General features: G+C 38.5%; 1 protein-coding gene across 2 annotated transcripts in view; it reads right to left on the reverse strand.

The window, feature by feature from the left end:
* LOC150085539 (inositol polyphosphate-4-phosphatase type I A) overlaps window positions 1–23,139 on the reverse strand; it is a 557,621-nt gene that overhangs the window by 438,028 nt on the left and 96,454 nt on the right. For both annotated transcript variants that reach the window (XM_090373328.1, XM_090373327.1), the window contains exon 5: window positions 1,997–2,041. In XM_090373328.1, the coding sequence (XP_090229454.1) occupies window positions 1,997–2,041 (45 nt within the window). The remainder of the gene's footprint in view (window positions 1–1,996; window positions 2,042–23,139) is intronic.

Here is a 23,139-nt window from a genome sequence, read left to right on the forward strand (position 1 = left end):
TATCGGGCCCATGCTTTTTTCTTACTCATCTGTATTATGTGACAAGCTTTGGCAGTTACTTAAACTATATCAGATTAGCAGTGGTTGGGCATTTTCAAAATAAATTTTCCAATAGTTATTCTTTTTTTGCCTTGTAAATGGTTTAATTCAATCATGTTTTAGGGCAGTACAAGATTTGCTAGATGTTTTGGATATAGCAGATTCTGTAGCTGTGATTATCTGAGCGACATAGTTTATACAGAGACAACAGTAAAGTATGTGATGGCTCACATGTGTGCCATCATTTTTTTTGTATTTCATCCAGTAAGCTATACTAAATTTCCAGAACATTCTTAGGTAATTTTTTGGAAGAGTCTATCCATGGTATGCATACCACTGGGAAGTGGTCATTATTACGAATGACCACTTACTAATAAACACAGAGGTTTATTAGTAACCGCCCAGTCTATGAGTGAAAACAAGTTTTGAGAACATACCGAAAAATCAATTTTAGAAGTTAACCTAGAGGAGAGATGCAAGTATGTATGAATGCCATTTTTTAATGTTAGATTGTGCTTTTCAAGAAAATTTTCAATTAACTCTCCCCCTCTTGTCAAGATGGAAGGAATCCCATAAGGAGTAAAATGTGGAAATGTTATGGCTTTTGGTTCCATTGATATCCTGTTGCTGAGGTCCAGAACGGTCTCACCTATCTGGTCTTCTGATCATTTTATCTTTAGTCATACCCTCAAAAAACTTTAAAAATATTTTAAATATATTTTGAAAATAGACAATCACTTAGCTTTTCATTGATGTTATTTCACAACCTTAAATTCTTAGCTAGACATGGCTTTAAAGTAAGATTATGTCTATATACAAAATAGTAAATAATCTGATCTTATCATTCAATATTTATCTTCAAATGTGCCTTACAAAAACTTTGTAATAACTGTTTGTTTAATATTTATATTAAAACAAAAGGTGCACATTTAAGCTTAGTTAATGTTTAATTAAATATTCTGAATACTTATGATTGGAATCTTTTATAAACTTTTCTACTTTTAAACAGTATATTTAAAATTTTACTGTTTTATGATTAACTCAAGAATTTTAATCTGAATATAAATATGGTTCTCCTTTATTGTACACAGCATTTGTTGTTTATATTTGAATTAATACACAATACAAATAGAACTAATCCTCTATAATGTATGATTAAATTAAATAAATAAATAAAAATATAAATAAATAAACAGATAATATGCTAATATTATTAATTTAGAATATATGCTAATCAGCATATATTCTAACTTTAAAGCTGAAAGTACAGGAGAGCCAATATGTTCAAATGCAACAGAAGCTGCACTTATTGACTATTTACATATTCTATAAAGTACTGGAGAGCTGAAATTACCAACATTAATTTAATTTTGCCTCACTAACAGCCACCACCAAAGTATTGGTAAATGATCAAAGCAATGATAACACAAATAGAATCCATTATAAATTTCTATAACTACAGAAATATATTCATTTCTATTCAAAGCTACAGGATACTGAACTAGCAGCCTGATAATCATTAAAGCAGTAATGCATAAATTTCTTGAAAGGAATGATGGCTATGGTGGCTGAATGTCTTTAAAAATTCATTTTCTTCACTCCCATCTGTTTTAACCTCAATTTGGGAGATGTAAGTGATGAGCAAGGAAACACATTCATCAGGATATCTGGTCTACCATTTATCTTGGCAATATATTGTTTTGTTTGTGCAAGAAACATTTACAAACTGTGGAAATCAGTTACTCTCATACACTGATACTAATATTTCAATTATATTTCAAGTTACTAATATTTCAATAGTGACTTTAGGTTTTCGTTGCAAAGTATAGGTACGTTTTGTTCAAAATATAGTTTTCAGCCCTTTGCTAAAGTTAACCAAAACACAGAAATTTTGGGGCATTAATTTATAAGTGATTCAGCCTACAACAGCAATTTTTTATTATAAAAAGACACTTACCTATACTAAGCTCCATGTATGGTTCATACTCTTGGGTGTCATAACCTGCAATTAAAAATAACTGTTCTCAGCTTTCTACTACAATATTCCTTATAACCAAAGAATAATAAATATGAAATTGTAATGGTATCAAACTTTTAATTCTAGGTTTTGGGATAGTGTTTAAAACTACATAAATTCTCTAAATAGTAACACATGTTAAGCGTACTTGTGCTACCAAGGGCCTATATTCCTACTGTAATTTATGGACATGTAGAATTAGATGTGTACATAGCTGCAGGAGGTCTGTACTACATTTTCAACTACAACTGCAATTAAATTTCAGATTTTCTTATTGAGGGATTTGAATGTTAAAGTTTTTAAGACCTGTAGAACTCTTACCCATGTCTGCACCAGCAAAAAACAGAGTGCAATAACATTCCTACCACAAAACCCATAAGGATGTGGCAGACTGTGAAAAGACAGCCAGATTAAGTGACTGAGGGTTTCAAAAGACTGCCTTTCATCACATTTACAGCATAGTCAAGAATAAAGCCCAAGCAGGGATAGAAATAACATCACCCAACCACAAGGTAAAATTTGTTCTATAATCTCCCTCAAATATTAACAGAAAATTTATTTATGACTATGTTGAGTATAATGAACATCTTAAAAGAAAAAAATATATATAGAATAGATAATCAAATGAGAATGTCCAATTATATCACAATTTTTGTGAGATTAACTGGAACTTGTGGATTGGTCACTCATCTAGTAGTCAAGCATTTCTAGAATTGGTGGATGACTACTCCTTACATTGACATGTTAGAGATGCCGCAAGAGAAAGGAATATTGTCAACCTAGTAATCAGTAAGGATCGAACAGATAAGAATCTTCAAATAAAGGAACCACTCACCATGATCACAGTGTATTAAAATGGCATCCAGTTAAAGAAGTAAAAAAAAGAAAGGGCAATTATATAAAATATACTTTTCACTAGATAAGTTTTAAATTAGGTTAACCAGTAAGCGAGAAGACAACTTTTTTTTTTTACAAATTTTTAACCTAATCGGTTCCAATAATCTAAATTAGAACTGTGAAATTTCTGAATTCTGTCTTTGGTCCTGAGAATTTCTGCAAAAGCAAGTTTTTTAGTGCAACCCAATTTTAGTTGCATTCTACAAAGTCAGTTTCCAAAGTGACTTACTCTAAACAACCAAAACCCTAGTCTGATTTAAAGAATTCAGTAAAATATTCAGAAACATCAATTTTAATCCATACACTAGAGAAAAAATGGATCAAAAATTTATAAAATAATTTCAGACTGACTTACCAATAAATCTAATTTACAAATTATTCAAGCGGAAAAGCATATTTTCTTTAGAGAAAACTCAATAATGTTCTTCTTAAACAAATTAAATGTATTCAGAAAGCTTTTCAGAACTCAAACTATAAAATTAATCTATACTAACATGATTTATGTAATATGCAAAATTATTATGATTTTTTTTTTAAATTAAGTATATTACACTATAAAGATTTAGGCTATTTTATTGATTAAGAAAATCAAAATTACTTATCATACAAGATCAGAATTTCATTACAATACAATTTAGCACTGACAAACTATCAATTAATTAGAGAGGATTATTATAAAAAGTTAGTTCTGTTTTTTTTTTTTTTTCAATCAAAGCAATTAAGGCTATGAGATGTCACTTCAGCAGGTTTATAAACTGCATGTATTCTATGGTCAGTTTGCCTGTTTTTTTGAATGAAAAAACAAGTTTCCAGGAGATAAACAATGCAACCTTCAACCAATAAACTCAGCCATATGCAAAAAAAAAAAGCACAAAAATTCCTCCCATTTCAACATGATTCAAAACAAACATTTTCCATATGGTGTTAAAGGACAGTAATTGTAATCACTGCACTACACTTGTGCAACAAAAAGAAGTACATAATTAAATTTGAGATTGTGTTAATAATAAACCACAAAGTTTTTTATATGCAGCTTAGCAAGTGGACACATCCAACAATGTAAAAGGCAAGCAAAAACACTGCAGTAAATATGTAGTGCACTGAAGTAAAAAAAAACAAAAAAACACTGCAATTCATATCAAAAGGATGTCGCCCTGATATAACAAATGCAGAATTTGAATTTGGAGAGTACAATGTGTTCAGAAAGGATAGACAAGATAAATAGGGAGGAGGGGTTATGCTGATAGTTAAGAAACACAAAATCTAAGTAAGTGCATCCAGTTGACATTGGTGGACAGTGCACTGTTGAGTCAGTTTTGTGTGACATAAGCAGTGGGAAAGCAAAAATTAGGTTAGCAGTGTATTATAGGACTAATGACTCTGATTTATATCAGGGCGACACCATGTCTCTGATATCCCAACAATATCCGCATTTGATGTCTTGACCAGTACTTCAAATTCATCAAATTTATTTTCTATACTCCTAGCATTGGTGTACATGCAGGTATACAAGCAACTGTTCTTACTCTTACTTACCCCAACACAGCCCATGTATTTACTTGTTTCATGATGACTTCCAACAGTTCCTGAAATCTCCAGCAACTTGCTTTCCTGGCTGCTGCTTATTCCAATAGAAGTTGTGCAAGAATCACTTCCAACTCTGCCTGTGACTACTGTTAATCTATTGGTCTGTGAATCCCCTCCCAAAGCTAACAGTTTTCGACCCATCTAGCATCAGCAAATATTCTTGCACCCTTTCTTTTTATAAGTATACCATCCTGTATACAGGAATACCTCGCATAGCACAGTTAATTCGTGCCAAAAAAATACTGTGCTATGCGAAACCGCGCTGATCGAAGGTATTATTAGTATATATTTTAATGTAATGCGTTTCGACAATTTGATTATATGGGTCGAGTTGCAAAAATGTTTAGGTGTTTGTTTACTATAAATTCATATATACTAAATTCTTCCAAAAAAAGAAACTAAAATGATAAAAATGATGTGAGCAATACACGAAGGAACCAGATTTTTCATGCTTCCTTCGTATATCGTGGCCGTGAAATCCAACCGTAACCGGAGGTGTGGCACCATCATGATATCCAAGCCTGAGGCGAGATTCGAACCCGCGACCTTTGGGTTGCCAGGCAGGCACTTTACCCACCTTGGCTAGCCCAGTCGGCAATGACTGTGATGAGTACAATGAACAACTATATAGAGAAACAGAGGGCTATTATATCAGAATGTATTATAATGGGGAATTTCAACTTCCCAGATATTGACTGGAACTTATGTTGTTGTTGTTATTTGGTTTTTAGGAGCATTAGCAACTAAGGCCATATTGCTCTGGGATATGCGGTGGTCATTTCCTGACCTTTCCGCATCCTCCGTATTTGGTGGTGACGGGCTCGAACCCCGGTCTAATCAAGAAACATGTGTTACGCACTGCTGCTCCTTCCCACCTGGCTACGGAGGCGCCCTGGAACTTATGGGTTGGTCACTTGCACACTAGTAAGACTTTTGTGGATTTATTGGATGACTGTTTTCTGCAGCAGCATGTTCGAGAGGCAACCAGAGAGGGTAATACTCTTGATCTGGTTATCAGCAGTGATCATTCATGTATTAAGAATTTGCAGATAAAGGAACCATTAGGTGGCAGTGATCACAGTGTACTGATATGGAATTTACTTAAAGATATAATTACCATCAGGGGTAAAAGGAAGGGTTTTTGCTTTCGTAAGGGTGACTACAGTGGTCTAAGACAGTTTTTGAATTCTGTACAGGGGTAAAAGGAAGGGTTTTTGCTTTCTTAAGGGTGACTACAGTGGTCTAAGACAGTTTTTGAATTCTATACAGTGGGACCAACTGATGAGGCTACCAACAGCAAATTTAAAATGGGAAGTATTCAAAGACTTAATCTTGGAAGCTACTAAGCTTTTCATACCAACAAAGTAATATTGTTCAAGGTTTAGGCTTAAATGATTGTCAGATGAACTGATGAGATTCTTGACAGAGAAGAAAAATGCAAGGAGTGCATGCATACCAGGCGACACAGAAGCCTATGACAGATATAAGCTAGTCTGTAATCTAGTCACAAAGGAGGTTAGGCAAGCAAAGGCAGATTACAAGAAAGATTTGGCAATGGATGCAAAGAAAAACAGAAAAGACTTCTTTACTTATATAAACTCTAGAAGGAAGGGGATGAATCAGATTGATACACTTGATATTGATAGTCTGACTGTTGATGATCCTGCTCAGATAGCTGACAAACAATGAGTATTTGCATCGACATTCACACATGAGGAGTTATTTAGGGAAGGAAATGCCAAAAGTTTATCAAACTCTAACAAGTAACTAATAGATTTTGTAATAACTGAGAGCAAAGTGGAGGAGAAATTGTTGAACTTAAACATAAGAAAGGCACCTGGGATAGATGGGATCTATTTAGTTATATTAAAAGAGGCAGAAAAGGAAGCAAGCAAACCTTTTGCTATAATTTTGAGAACATCCTTAGACTAAGGGGGGGTGCCCATGGACTGGAGATGTATAAATGTATCCCCAATTCAAAAAAGGGAATCAAAGAATGACATGAGTAATTACAGACCTGTTATTTTAACTTCTGTTACGGGAAAAATAATGCAGTCACTGGTTAAAGAAGCATTGCAGGATCATCTAGACAAGACTATACAGTAATAATTCAGAGAGAGCATGGGTTTGTCAAGGGGAAGTCTTGTCTGCCCAATTTGATTGGATACGGTAATGTGGTCAAAAAGGAATTGGATGCAAAAAATAATTTTGATATCATATACTTTGATTTCAGCAACAGTATCAAAATCTTTTGATACTGTTGCACATGGAGGATTACTCTTCTCAATCTTCAAACAGGCCTCTGGGATCGGGAATATTCATGTTCACAATAACTGCACAATCCTAAACCAACCATTATTAAATAAATTAGAGTTGTGCTATATTAAGATAATAATGATAAAAATGAAATAAAATAAATAGAATAATATAATTACACCAAATAAAACTGATAAAATAAGATACCCGTCTGTACAATAAAAATATAAAATTTAAAATACAATAAAATAAAACAATGGATAAAAGCAATAAAACACCAATAAAAGGAATAAAATACCGAAGCTTTCAGAGGCATCCGTCTCCTTTTTCAACAGCGAAGCTTATCGTACAGTACATCCTTAAATATCAGCAGGCTCATGGTTCACAGCATATGTTTCTACTGGAGCATGGGCAGTATTATCTCCATGTGCACTGGAACCGGAAATGGTTAAGGAGCGTGCCAGGCGGAACCACTCATGCCGAACAAGAACCACAGCTTCGAAGAGTTGTTGAATGCGGATTCCCTTGTCTCAGTTAATAGTGTTGCTCTCAGAGGAGAAAATCTGCAAGCTCTCGAGACACTTGTGGTCCCAAAATCTGTTATTGTTGTTATTTGGTTTTTAGGAGCATTAGCAACTAAGGCCATATTGCTCCGGGATATGCGGTGGTCATTTCCTGACCTTTCCGCATCCTCCGTATTTGGTGGTGACGGGCTCGAACCCCGGTCTAATCAAGAAGCGTGTGCTACGCACTGCTGCTCCTTCCCACCTGGCTACGGAGGCGCCTCCCCAAAATCTGTGTGCCCAGTCACAATTAACAGCTTCATCAGGAGAGATTTGATGGTGCTCCTCCCAAAAATGCTCTGCCACAGCAGATCGCCCATGATCAGTGGTCTTTATCACGCTCATATGTTTTCCCCCAAACTGACGCTTTGTTTCGCCAACATAACATTCCCTGCAATCCGGGCATTTTTTTCTCATATACGATGCCACTTACACATTCCACAGGTATGTGGTCCTTAACCTGTGACACCAGTGTGTGCAACTTCCACCCTGATAGCTGCACAGAGCATGTCTGGCAATTGCACAAAACACCAGTTATACATTCAGTTAGGCCTAGATAGTAGGGAATGCATGCGGTGGCAATGGGTGTAAATGGCTTTCTACGTCCGTGCCCCGCTACTTGGATACATTTATCTATGATCCTCTGGGGGGTAGCTGCATTTTCTGAGATCTGCTGTGACACAACATTTAATTTCTTCTTTTCTATCCTCAGAGGTGCTGCAATGGGACCCAGCCCTATCCAGTAATACCCTAATGACACTGTTCTTGTGACGTTTGGCTTGTGCTGTATTGTAATGTGTGTATTGGCCCGGCACATGGGTTTCCTATACACAATGGTTTTCACTCTAGGGTCTTCTCTATGTACCAACACATCAAGGAAAGCGAGGGTACCCTCTACTTCCGCCTCCGAGGTGAACTGAATAAACGGGAAAATCTATTGAGGAAATCAAGCACATCATCCTCTTTCCCCCTCCGAATAATTGGTAATTGTATTGTTTCCTTGCGCACATGGGGAGAACCGACACATCAAAAATCCTGTATTCGAGCTCCTACATAGCTAAATTTGCTATTACAGCACTAATAGGGGAGCCCATTGCTGCCCCATGAACCTGCTTATACATTGTGGTTTGAAATACTATGGTGGTACTCGAGAAACAGCTCCACCCCACTACAAATATCCTCCGCGCTTAATGGAGTCCTATTCCTTAGGGTGTCATCTTTCTCCAATGCCACATATGCACATTTTTTGGAGGAGCACCATCAAATCTCTCCTGATGAAGTTGTTATCGTCGACCGGGCACACAGATTTTGGGACTGCAAGTGGCTCGAGAGCTTGCGGATTTGCTCCTCTGAGAGCAACACTATTAATAGAGACAAGAGAATCTACATTCATCCCCTCTTTGAAGCTGTGGTTCTTGGACAGGATGAACGGTTCCACCTGGCACACTCACAAGCCATTTCCGGTTCCAATGCACATGGGGAGAATACTGCCCATTCTCCTGTAGAAACATGTGCTGTGAACCGTGAGCCTGCTGATATTTAAGGATGTACTGTACGATAAGCTTCACTGTTGAAAAAGGAGGCGAACGCCTCTAAAAGTTTTGGTGTATTATCACTTTTATTGGTGTTTTATTGCTTTTATCCAGCGTTTTATCTACATTGTTTTATTTTATTGTATTTTAAATTTTATATTTTTATTGTACAGACAGGTAACTGATTTTATCAGTTTTATCCAGTGTAATTATATTATTCATTCTATTTATTTTATTTCATTTTTATCTTTATTATCTTAATACAACACAACTCTAATTTATTTAATAATGGTTGGTGTAGGAGTATACAGTTATTGCGAACATGGAAGATTACTGTACAAATTGGAGCAGTATGGCATTAAGGGCAAGTTACTACAATGGATAAAAGGAAGGTTGAGTAGAAGAAGACACAGAGTAGTAATCAATGGACACTGCTCTTTGTGGACTAAAGTTATTAGTGGAGTTCCTTAGGGATTGGTGTTGGGCCCATTTTTGTTTTGTATATTTATCAATGATATTGACGAAGGTATGTCAGGCTTAATGTCAAAGTTTGCAGATGCTACAAAGATTGGCAGAGTTGTTAATGACAGTATGTTACTGCAACAGGATCTAGAAAAGTTAGGCAGATGGGCTAAAAAGTGGCAACTGAAGTTTAACATTGACAAATGCAAAATATTGCATATGGGTAGCAATAACCCTTAGAGAAAAGTACCAACTGTGTGGTACTACAATCAGGGTAGTGGAGAATGAAAAAGAACTTGGGGTAATTGTGCAATCAGATATGAAGTTTCTGAGCAGTGCAGACAGGTGGCCAGAGCAGGTCATGGGATCTTGTCAGTGACATACAGGAATTTTGCTAGAAGGGATAAGGAGGTGTTTATCCCTTCGTATAAGGCAATGGCCAGGCCACAACTTGAATATTGCGTACAGGTCTGGAGGCCTCATTTTAGGAAAGATTTAGAGTTGCTTGAGTGAGTACAGAGAAGGGCAACAAGATTGGTGAGGGGAACAAAGGGGTCCTCTTACCAAGAAAAGCTCAAGTTGTGCAAATTGCAGCATCTGGAGACTGGGCACCTGTGAGATAATCTGAGTGAGGTGTATGAGGCCTTGGATGGTTTGAGCAGGCTAAATGCTGATGGGATTCTTCCTCTTGCTGAGATTACAAAACTGAGGGGACATAAACTCAAATTGAGGAAAGACAGTTGTAGAATAGCTGTGCGGAAATTTGCCTTTAGCCAGCAGGTAGTTGATTGCTAGAACAGACCTCCATCTTTTTGTGGAAGTTGATAGCTTAAATAAATTCAAGGAAGAACTGGACAAACGTTTGGAGCGAATGGATGGGTGGCCAGAGCAGGTTTCTTTTTTTTTTTGGCTGATACTGTATAAGCTTGCTTTCTTACATCGTATGGCTCTGCTAATGCTAATATAGAGAGCACCACTTATGTTAGTCCAATGTGAAGAGCATCCATTAATCACAACCCTCTGCCTCTTACCTTGCAGCGACCTATAATGACCACCTAAGGATTTTCCTTGTGATCCCAACAGTTCCCGCTTATAGAGTAACATCCGATGCAGGGCTAAATCAAATACTCAGCTAAAATACAAGCAAACAACAATAAAATTATTTCCTACATCCAGCTCACGAGTGACTCTGTCAAAATAGCTAACCAGGTTGGTTGAACGTGATTTTGCCTTTTCAAAATGCTGTTTCCTTCAGAATTCCATTTCTATCTTAATGATCCTGTGTTGCACCCTTTATCACTGCTTCTAGGATTTCCCGTAGCAGTGAAAACTTCATCTAAGAACTGCCTTTATTTATTGGAAATAAACTGACACTTATCAAATACACTTGTTTCCATCCTCAAAATTAATATATGACAACAATCCCAGATGCCTTGTTCACCATTAGGCTTGAAAGTTTTTCTAATACAGTATACCCTTGCTAATCCAGAGTAATTGGGGGGGGGGAGGTCATTCAGATTAGTGAAGCAAAAGATAGCCCTAGAAGACAAAAATACTTAGAACACAAATAAATGGAAAATTTAATGATACAGGTAGTGCTGATGAAAATAAATTAAAAATATATCACTGTAGATCCTTTATTTAAAAAGGCTCTACAGTGGGGCATTTATCAGATGGAACTGGCCTCGCACACCAACGCCACTTGATCGTTGCTGTGAATACCACTTAATGAATTCAGCTTCTTCCAGAAACACTCCTTTTCGCTTTTTTGATGCCTGTCTATTTGATACACTGCTTTTATCACGGCGCCTCCGTAGCCAGGTGGGCAGGAGCGGCAGTGCGTAGCACACGCTTCTTGATTTGTCCGGGGTTCGATCCCGTCACCACCAAATGCGGAGGATGCGAAAAGGTCAGGGAATGACCACCGCATATTCCCGCAGCAATATGGCCTTAGTTGCTAATGCTCCTAAAAACCAAAAATAGCTTTTATCACTCCCCACACCGAATTTTAAAGGAAATGTCTTTATAGATTCTTTTTGTTTTTTAATATCTGACACAGCCTGTTGGCCAATACCAAATTCTTCAGCATTTTTTTTTTTCAGGAACACAATTTCAAGTTCTATCACTTTGAATTTGGTAATGATAATTAAAGTACACTGTTTTCTTTTTATTTCACTTTTTAATTCTTTAGAACACATAATTATATAAAATATGTTAACTCATATATATGTATAAAGAAGTACGCAAATGAAACGATAAGCAATAACATCTGTCCGACTCAGAGTCAACAACGATACTGAACAACACACAAGACAATGTAATGTATGTTCACTCCCTCTCTGCACAGTCAGTCAGCATGTAGTGAGAGTTACTCATCTGCTTCCTAAATCCCATGTGGCTTTCAAAGTACAGTACTCAACTGTGAACAGAATATAAAGAATTCTTTCTTTATATTTCAATCCAGATTAATCCAGATCCAACATACAGATTAACTATAACCAGATTAGAGAGGGTTTACAGTAATATTCTGAAATTTCAATGTCAATAATTTCATGCTTCACAGCTTTGGTCTGTAAATATCAATGAAGATACCGGTTGAATTAATCAACAACATTGGCTGGGTTATTCAAGACTTTCCCAGCACCCATTACACAAGTGTCCATTCTGATTCATTCTTATCTTCTTTGTATTTCCATATGTGAAAAAGACCTTGTCTGCTTCTTTGCTCTCTTAGCCAGAAATTTCTCATAATCTGCCTTTACCAACCTAATCTTGTATGAAGTAAGATTACAGATCAACTTGTAGGAATCAGCTTTTCATCATGCTGTATCTTTACTATGCCTGTCTTTTTCTTTTTCTGTTCTATTAAACTGGCTAGCTCTTTATTCATCCATCTCAACATCCTTCGTGTCCTACATTTTCTTAATGGCAATGGATTTGCAGCTTCAGTAACCATAGCTCTAAAGCTATATCATAATTTTAATGTATTAGCACTTGTGAGCTATCCCTCAAGTTGACTGAACTTGTGTAGAACCTTAAGCTGTCATAATCTCCTTTCTTGAAATTAAAACCTATTCCTTTGCCTCTGATAATCCATCATCCAACTTAGAAATTTATGATCACCCCCCTACTAATGGTTCCTGTACTGTCAGCCCTATGGCATCTCATTTGTGGGTGATTATAAGGTCCAGAATATTTTTTTCCTAATGAGTTGATACAAATAACAATCACCTAGTTGATTTAAAATTTTTGATCTTCATGAAGAGCTTCCCTCCAACTTGTTCCAATCAATTTTGAACAAGTTGAAACTGCTCATAATAAGAGAGTCATTTTCTTGCCCGTTCCATTTGCATGTAGTGGCTCCCATTGTAATATTTTGGTCTGTACATTACTCCACTCTTGTTATACCTTTGCTTCCAACCAACTCAATGCCACACTGATTGTATACTAGCATGTATAAATTCTGAATTTGAGAAAACTCTTGTCTTTCTCAGGCTGCTTCTGAAAAGAAGTATGACATTGTAAAAACATTGTAAATCTGCAATGAAACTCATCATCCCCTATTCTGGGTGACACCATGTTTCCATCAGTCCTATTATGTCAGGAGTAGATGTCCTCAACAGGAGTCTGAAGTTAATTTATTGATGACGCACCTTCAATGTAAATTATTCGGATTGCTGTGAAGTCAGAAGTGGGGTGCCCCATGGATCAGTTCTTGGACCACTATTGTCTTTGATTTTCATAAAAAAACATTGATGACTGGGTACAAGGTGTGATGACAAAATTTGCAGATGATGTAAGGTTGGCAGGAAGTTAATGATCAGAACCAAGCAGCACTCCTTAAAGATGACTTGGACAGGCTACAAGAATGATCAGAAAACTGGCAGTTATGCTTTAATGCAGCAAAATGCAAAGTCTTATACTTTTTTTTTTTTTTTTTATGTGAACCCCAAACATGAGAAGTATTAGAACCTATAGTACTTAGTACGATGCTTGGGTTGGAGGTTGAGAAGACAAAAGAAGATATTTGTTGACATTGGACTTGAACTTCTGTAGACTGTAATTTTCAGGAAATACGTATGAAGGAAGGTTGTTCCAGAAAACGGCAGTTTAATGAATAAATGAGGAAGATGAAAAGTTGGTTCTGTGGGTTTGAAGTTGGACAGTAAACGGATGTTGGCTGGTGGCGGCACGTGTTCGGACTGTTTTGTAAGAGAGAGCGGGAATTATAGAAGCCAATTCAGAAGAACAGTGCCCATGGAAGTATCTGTAGAAGAGGCATGCAGCAGAAACAGTACGTCTATGAGAAAGCGAGTGGAGAGACTCTGTTAGAGATGAATCATTAATTAACCTAACTGCCCTCTTCTGAATGGAATCAAGAAGCCTGAGAGAGGTTTTGGGGGGCACCACCCCAGATGTGGGAACAATATTCCATGGCAGGGCGGATTTGCGATTTATACAGAGTGAGCAGCTGTTTGGAAGAAAAGTAACACCGAGAACGAAAGAGAAAACCAAGTTTTTTAGATGAAGAGGAAGCAATATTTGTAATGTGCTTGTGCCAAGAGAGATTAGAAGTCAGGGAAATTCCCAAAAGAGATATATCATTTTGCCAATTCCGTATACTTAGAAGGGTTGTTTGTGAGAAAAAGATCAAGCGTATTGGCTGTATCATTAGGATTGTCCGGTATTCTTGTAGGTAAATGAACAATCTGTACTAGGTCATTAGTAATTGCAAAAGCCTCAGCATCTCGAGATGCTGGGTCAGTGTGACTAGAAGACGGAAGCCAGCTGGAGTTGTGAACATTAAAATCACCAAGGAAAATTACCTCACTGTTAGGAAAGTTGGACTGGAGAAAGTCAAGTTGAAAGAGAGGAAGTCAAAGAGCTCCAAGTGATTAGTGGAGTTGGGAGAATGGTAGAGCCAACAGATGAATTTGGCACAATGAGGTAGAGAGATTTTAAGCCAGAGAAGATCAAAGAGAGGAGATTCCAAATTGCCAAGTCTCTGACAGGGAATATCAGAATGAACATATGCACAAGTACCACCTTTGAGGCGAAAGGATTCATACAGTGAATAATTTGGGCATCTGAGATGAGCAGTAGTTCAATCAACTGATAACTGAGATTCTGTCAGAAAAAGTACATGGGGGTTTGGCAGACTGCAAGTGGAAATGGACATCGTTGAGATTAGAATTGAGACCACGTATATTTGTGAAATGAATTAGGAAGTGCTTGGGAGGTTTACATCTTTTCGCAGATAAGCTTGCTCTATTAGTCTGACAATTCATGGTGTATTCAATAGTATGAAAAAGTGGGTGGGACATGCTGTATGAAGTAATGAAATTTTTGGATATGGCGTACACGGGTTAAGAATATACCCAGATCCTTGACATAACGTGGCCTCGACAATGCTCCCCGCATACACACTACTCGGACTCCCTCCAATCACTATCTGGCAGAGTAGAGGTAGCAAGATTATACACTTGCTGATCCAGAAGCCTCCTAGAGAGTTACCAATAGGTTCGGTCCGGTGTACTAACTAGCGGCCGGCCTGCAAACACCGTTTTAGAGCTGTACCCTCGAAATGTAAGGAATATTGGATCTCACGACAACGTTCATCATAACCTCAAAAGTCATCAATCATACTGCATGATGGAAGAGAAAGGGAAGGATTGACCGGAACATAGCTCTAGAGACTAAACATGGGTTGCACCACTTCAAGCCTCCAATAAGCAAAGTGGTGGTATTTCACCGGTTGATGAGAGTCATCTACCACCTAGTAAACTACCACCTACTTGGGGAATAGCAACCCCAAAAAAATTATACCCTTGGTGGAGTTTAATTAAAATTAGTAGAGGAAGAAAGGAATCTGGGAGTTAATACGGGCAGATTTTTTTTTTTTATGAAAACCCCAAACACGAGAGGTATTAGAACCTATAACACTTAGTACCATGCTTGGGTTGGAGGATTAGAAGACAAGAGAAGATATTTGTTGACATTAGACTTGAACTTCTGTAGACTGTAATTTTCAGGAAAGACATATGAAGGAAGGTTGTTCCAGAAAATGGCAGTTGAATAAATAAACAGGGAAGATGAAAAGTTGGTTCTGTGAGTTTGAAGTTGGACAGTAAATGGATGGCTGGAGGCGGCACGTGTTCAGATTGTTTTGAAAGAGAGAACAGGAATTATAGAAGCAAATTCCGAAGAACAGCGCCCATGGAAGTATCTGTAGAAAAGGCATGCAGCAGAAACAGTACGTCTATGAGACAGCAAGTGGAGAGAGACTGTTAAATATGAGTCATTAATTAAACTAACTACCTTCTTCTGAGTGGAATCAAGAAGCCTGAGAGAGGTTTTGTGGGCACCACCCCAGATGTGGGAACAATATTCCTAGGTAGGGCGAATTTGCAATTTGTACAGAGTTGTTGTTGTTATTTGGTTTTCAGAAGCATTAGCAACTAAGGCCATATTGCCCGTTGGATATGCGGTGGATCTTCGCATCCTCCGTTTCTGGTGGTCACAGGCTCGAATCCCAGTCTAATGAAGAAGGGTGTGCTATGCACTGCTGCTCCTGCCCACCTGGCTACGGAGGCACCTTGTACAGAGTGAACAGCTGTTTGGAAGAAAAGTAACGCCGAAAGCAAAAGAGAAAACCAAATTTTTTAGATGCTGAGGAAGCAATATTTGTACTGTGCTTGTGCCAAGAGAGATATCAACAAAGCGATATATCAACAAAGATAAGCATAAGAGCAGAAGAATACTTTTTTGCGAGATATAAGACAAGACTGAGTTTTAGAATGATTGAAATCAACTAAGTTGTCTTTGCCCCACTGGAGAATTACCCGGAGATCGACATTTAAGGAACTGGGAGCGGATATTCGAGAAGTTGAAGCTATCTGAGCAGGGCAAGGTTTCTCAAAATGAAAAGTGGAATGCAATTTGCTATCATTGGCAAACTATGCATGGGATTTCCAGTAAATGGAAGAAGGTCATTAATATACAAGAGGGGAAAGAACAGAACCTTGGGGGACACCAGCATTAGTGGAGAAGTTAGAAGACAGAGAGCAATCTGCCATCATCCTCAGTGAGCGATCAGACAGAAAACTGGATAACCAATTACAAAAAACAGTTGGCAAACCATAAGATGGAAGCTTGTTTAGAAGACCTTTATGCCAAACACGATTGAAGGCCTTTGGGATGTTAAGTGCAATTGCTTGTGTTTCACCGAACTTTTCCATTGAATTTGTCCATAAATGGGTAACATAAGCCAGAATATCACCAGTGGATCGACACTGAGGAATCCATACTGGCGATCGTTGATCAGACGGAAGGTTTCTAGGTAATTTAAGAGTTGGCAGTTAATTGACTTCTCCATTACCTTGGAAAGAGTAGAAGTAACTGCAATGGGACGATAAATGGATGGGAGGGATTTGTCACCCTTTTTAGGAAAAGGCTGGATGTGAGCAAATTTCCAAGCAGAAGGAAAAACACCTTTGGAATAAGAAAGTGAAAAAAGGCGGCAAAGAACAGGAGTAAGTTCAGGAGTACACGTTTTGAGAACAAGTGGAGAAATACCATCAGGACCTGGAGCTTTCTTAGCATCAAGATTTATCAAAATCCTTCTGACATCCATTTTATGGAGGACCACAGGCAGCATTGAATGGAGCATGTTGGGAATGGTGAGAGGTGTTTTACCAAGATCATTAAAACATGAGTTAGAAGAAAAATCGGATGCTAGCAGGTCAGCTTTATCCTTGGCTGAAGTGACAACAGAACCATCTCGTTTGGACAGAGGTGGGAGCAGAGATGAGCAAAAGTTGCGGCCAATAGCTTTGGCAAGAGACCAGAATGCTCGGCTACCATTAGGGCAAGAAGCAAGTTTTCTACTCTTAGCCTATTCAAACTCTAGTTTGGACTGATTAATAACTGCTTTACAATTGTTGCAAGCTTTGGTGTAGGCAGAAAATGAAACTGAAGAATTAGAAACAAGCCAATTACGATATGCAACGTTCTTCTCTTGAACAGCCTTAGCACATTTATTGGAAAACAAAGGTTTAGATAAAGGACGAGATTTTAAAGTGGAGTGTGGGATAAAGGATTCCATTCCTACAAGAATAATTTCACCGACACGATCTGAGCAAACGTTGACATAGAAGTTTTGAAACAGTAATCCGATCAAGGAAAAGAAATCTTGCAGGTCATCCCATTCTGCATTCTTGTAATGCCAAACAATGAGGTTGGGAATAGCCATGAGATAAAGGCTCCATTGGAGAAGAGACAATCACCAAGTTGTGATCTGAGGTGCCTAAAGGACCACTCACTTCGACTGTGTACTTAGAAGGTTGTTTGTGAGAAAAAGATCAAGCGTGTTGGCTGTATGGTTAGGATTGTCCATTTATTCTTGTAGGTAAATGAACAATCTGTGCAAGGTCATTAGTAATTGCAAAAGTCTCAGCATCTCGACCAGCTGGGTCAGTGTGACTAGAAAACGGAAGCAGATTGGAGTTGTGAACATTAAAATCATCAAGGAAAATTACCTCACTGTTAGGAAAGTTGTACTGGAGAAAGTCGAGCTGCAAGGAGAGGAAGTCAAAGAGCTCCAAGTGATTAGTGGAGTTGGGAGAACGCTGGAGACAACAGATGAATTTGCAGAATGAAGAGAGAGATTTTAATCCAGAGAAGATCGAAAAGAGAAGATTACAAATTACCAAGTCTCTGACAGGGAATATCGGAATGGACATATGAACTAGTACCATCTTTGAGGCGAAAGGAATCATACAGCGAATAATTTCGGCAACTTAGATGAGCAGTGGCTGAATCAACTGATAACTGAGGTTCTGTTAGAAAAAGTACACAAGGTTTTGCAGACTGTAAATGAAAATGAACATCAACATATATATTTGTGAAAAGAAATAGGAAGTGTTTGGGAGGTTTAGATCTCTTTTTAGATAAGTTTGCTCTATTAGTTTGACAATTCATGATGTATTCAATAGTAAGAAAGTGTGGGGGGGGACATGCTGTATGAAGTAATGGAAATTTTGGATATGGCATACAAAAAATAGGAATATACCCAGAGCCTTGACATAACATGCCTCGAAAATACCCCACCGTATACACACTACTTGGACTCCCTCCAGTCACTATCTGGCAGAATGGAAGCAGCAAGATTATACACTAACTGATCCGGAAGCCTCCTAGAGAGTTACTAATAGGTTCATTCTGGTGTACTAACTAGCGGCCGGCCTGCAAACACCGTGTTTGAGCTTTACCCTCGAAATATAAAGAAGTTTGGATCTCGCCACAACCTCAAAAGACATCAATCATACTGCACGATGGAAGAGATGGGGGAGTGTTGACCGGAACCTGGAGACTGAATATGGGGTCCACCCCATGCCTCCAATAAGCAAAGTAGTGGTATTGCACTGGTTGATGAGTCATCTACCACCTAGTACTGCCTAGTAACACTGAGGGGTAGCATTCCTCTGTGTGGTGACCTACTTGACCGCTGCTTATGTTGGTTCACACCTGGATGGTCGCCCACAGTGTGCTTGCACGTGGGGTCTACCCAGAATTATTAACAGTCCTGCCATTGTTAAGTTGTAAGCAGGATCTGGCTGTCACAGACCATCTGGATTTCACTGATATTAGGTCCACTTGACTTGAGTGTCACTCGAATATCAGTTCCATTAGCGTTTTAGACTCCCAGGTAGGAAGCACAGTTTGTCTGGCAATCTGTTAGAATTTCTGCGACAGCCTTAAGGACCAATCAGATATGAAGGACAAGGAAAAATCAGATATGAAGTTTTCTGAGACAGTGTAATCAGACAGCCAGGAAAGCCCATGGCATCCTATTGATGATTTATCAAACATTATCCTGTAGAGATGGTGGCCATAGTCCCACTGTACAGTGCAATTGTAAGATCACATTTGGAATACTGTGTTTAAGTATGTAGACCTCATCTGGAAAAAAAAAAAAAACATTGAGCTTCTTGAAAAGTCCAAAGATGGGCAACTTACACGGTGAGATCAACAATAGGGCAACCATACGAGGAAAGACTCTGATTACATGAGCTACAGAGTATGGCAAAAAGGCACCTCGGAGCCGACCTAATTAAAATTTATAAGGCTCTGAGAGGGGTCAGTAAAATGAATGGAGGCAGAATTTTCACATAAAGAACTCCAGAACTATATATCAGAAATTCAAATTACAGGGATTGAGGTTTAGATTAGGATGCAGGATGTTTTCTTTTAGCCAGTAAGTGGCTGATTCCTGGAACAGGTTGCCTTCACAGGTAGTTGAGGCTGACAGTTCGTATAAATTCAAAGGTCAACAATAGTTACTTATGTTACTATCATTGGAAAACAAGGTACATAAGATTTCACAAACTGCTGGGAGTCATTGGGGAACAAGTATATACATGGGCTGTGTTGGGGTAGCTAAGAATACGAACAGGTGAATGCATACTTGTGTGTACACGAATGCCAGGAGTTTGGTAAACAAATTTGATGAATTTGAGATGTTGGTCAAAACAACAAAGGCAGATATTGTTGGGATATCAGAGATGTGTTGTCACACAGATATAAGGAATGCAGAAATGGAATTTGGGGAGTACAATGTATACAGGAAGGATAGACAAGATAGGAAGCGAGGGAGGGAGGGTTATGTTATTGGTTAAGAAACATAAAATCCAAAGAAGTACAGCCACCTGACACCGATGGACAGTGCAATGTCGAGTCAGTTTGGTGTGACATAAGCACTGGGAAAACAAAATTGAGAGTAGGGGTGTGTTTTAGGCCTAATGATGAGTAAAATAAACAACTGTACACAGAAAAATTTTTTTTTTTTTTGGTAGTTGTTGGCACATACGCTTCTGTGGCCATAATGCACCTCCCAAACTGCTGGGAGTTTGGGAGGTGCCAAGGTTTTTGCAGTACTTTGATCCAAGCCCGAAAGGTCGCGGGTTCGATTCCCGCCTCGGAGATAGAGTGGGCCAGTAAATCAGAGTATCTTATAATGGGCGATTTTAATTTCACAGATATTGACTGGAATTTGTGGGTTGGTTACACTTGCAAGGCTTTTGTGGATTTATTGGATGATTGTTTTCTACAGCAGCATGTTCAGAAGGCAACTAGAAGGAGTAATACTCTTGATCTGATTATCAGTAGTGATTCTTCATGCATTAAGAATCTGCAGATAAAGGAACCGCTGGCAGTGATCACAGTGTGCTGAAGTGGGATTTACTCAAAGAGGTAACTACCATCAATGGTAAAGGAAAGGGTTTTTGCTTTCATAAAGGCTACTACGGTGGTCTGAGACAGCATTTAAATTCTATACGGTGGGACCAACTGATGATGATACCAACAGCAAATTCAAAATGGGAAGGATTCAAAGAATTTATCTTGGAAGCTACTAGACTTTACATACCAACTAAGAAATATTCTTCAAGGTTTAGGCCTAAATGGATGTCAGATGAACTAATAAGACATATGTCAGAGCAGAAAAATGCATGGGATACATATTATTTAACAGGCGACGTGGAAGCCTATGATAGATATAAGCTGGTCTGTAACTAACCAAGTCACAAAGGAGGTTAGGCAGGCAGATTACAAGAAATCCTTGGCATAGGATGCAAAGAAATACAGCGAAGAGTTCTTTACTTATGTAAACTCTAAAAGGAAATGGATGAATCAGATTGATCCACTTAATATCGATGGTTCAACTGTTAATGATCCTGCTCAAGTAGCTAACAACCTAAGTGAGTATTTTGCATCTAAATTCACACATGAATTATTCAGGGAGGGGAATGCCAGAGGTGAATTAAACTCTGGCAGTGAGCTAGATGATTTTGTAATAAATGAGAGCAAAGTGGAGGAGAAATTGCTGATGATAAACATAAGAAAGGCACCTGGGATGGACGGGATCTATCCAGTTATATTAAAGGATGCAGCAAAGGAAGTAAGCAAACCCTAAGCCATAATTATGAGAGCTTCTTTGGACTCAGGGGAGGTACCCATGGATTGGAGATGTGCCAATGTGACCCTAATTCAGAAAGGAGGACCAAATTGTGAAACAAGTAATGACAGACCTGTTAGTTTAACTTCTGTTCCAGGGAAATTAAGGGAAGCACTGCAGGTTCATCTAGACAAGACTTCAGTTATAGCTCAGACACAGCATGGGTTTGTTGAGGGGAAGCCTTGTCTGACCACTTTGATTGGATACTATGTAGTCAAAAAGGAACTGGATGCAAAGAATAATTTTGATATCATATATTTGGATCTAAGAAAGGCTTTTGATAATGTTGCACAGTGAAGACTGCTACACAAATTGGAGCAGTGTGGTTGTTTGTTTTTTGGTTTTCAGGAGCATTAGCAACTAAGGCCATATTGCTCCAGGATATACGGTGGTCATTCCCTTTCCACATCCTCCGTATTTGGTGGTGACAGGCTCGAACCCCGGTCTAATCAAGAAGCGTGTGCTACGCACTGCTGCTCCTTCCCACCTGGCTATGGTTTGTTATTGTTATTTGGTTTTTTAGGAGCATTAGCAACTAAGGCCATATTGCTCCGGGGATATGTGGTGGTCATTCTCTGACATTTTCGCATCCTCCGTATTTGGTGGGCACGGGCTCGAACCCCGGTCTAATCAAGAAGCGTGTGCTACGCACTGCTGCTCCTGCCCACCTGGCTACGGAGGTGCCGCTGGCTATGGAGGCGCCTTCGAACAGTGTGGCATTGGAGGCATATTAGTACTATGGATAAAGGGATGGTTGAGTGGGAGAAGACAGAGAGTAGTAATCAATGGACACTGTTCTTCATGGACTAATGTTATTAGTGGAGTCCCCCAGGGTTTAGTGTTGGGTCCATTGTTGTTTTCTGTATTTATTAATGCTATTGATATCAGGTATATCAGACTTAATGTCCAAGTTTGCAGACGATAGGAAGATTGGCAGGGTTGTTAATTACACTAATGACAGTATGCTTCTGCAACAGGATCAGAAAAGTTGAGCAGATGGGCTGAGGGGTGGCAACTGAAGTTTAACATTGAAAAATGTAAAGTACTGAATATGGGAAGCAGTAATACCAAAGTAAAGTATCAACTGTGTAGTGCTACACTGAAAATGGTAGAGAATGAAAAGGACCTTGGGTAATTGTGCAGGCAGATATGAAGTTTTCTGAGGAGTGCAGACAGTCTGCAAGAGTAGCTCATGGTGTCTTGTCAATGATATACAGGAATTTTTCTAGTAGGAATAAGGAGATGATTATCCCCTTGTATAAGGCAGTGGTCAGGCCACACCTTGAATACTGTATACAGGTCTGGAGGCCTCATTTTAAGAAGGATGTAGAGCTGCAGGAATGAGTGCAGAGAAGGGCAACAAGATTAGTGAATGGAACAAAGGGTTGCTCTTACGAAGAAAGGCTTATGTTTTGCAAATTACAGTGTCTGGAGACTAGGTACCTGGGAGGTGATCTGATTGAGGTTTACAAAGCTTTGAATGGTTTGAGCATGCTCAATGCCGATGGGACTCTTCCTCTTGCTCAGATTAATTGCCTGAGAGGGTATAAATTCAAATTGAGGAAAGACAGTTGTAGGATAGATGTGCGGAAGTTTGCCTTTAGCCAGCAGGTGGTTGATTGCTGGAATAAACTTCCATCTGTTGTTGTAGAAGTTGATAGCTTAAATAGATCCAAGGCAAAACTAGACAAACATTTGGAGCGAGTGGATGAGTGAAATGAGCTTTTTTTCTTTTTTTTGGCTGAGGCTATATCAGTACAGGCTATATATAAA

Source organism: Mastigoproctus giganteus, chromosome 5 (assembly GCF_048544385.1).
Source record: "Mastigoproctus giganteus isolate SK-2022 chromosome 5, ASM4854438v1, whole genome shotgun sequence".
NCBI classification, from domain to species: Eukaryota; Metazoa; Arthropoda; class Arachnida; order Uropygi; family Thelyphonidae; genus Mastigoproctus; species Mastigoproctus giganteus.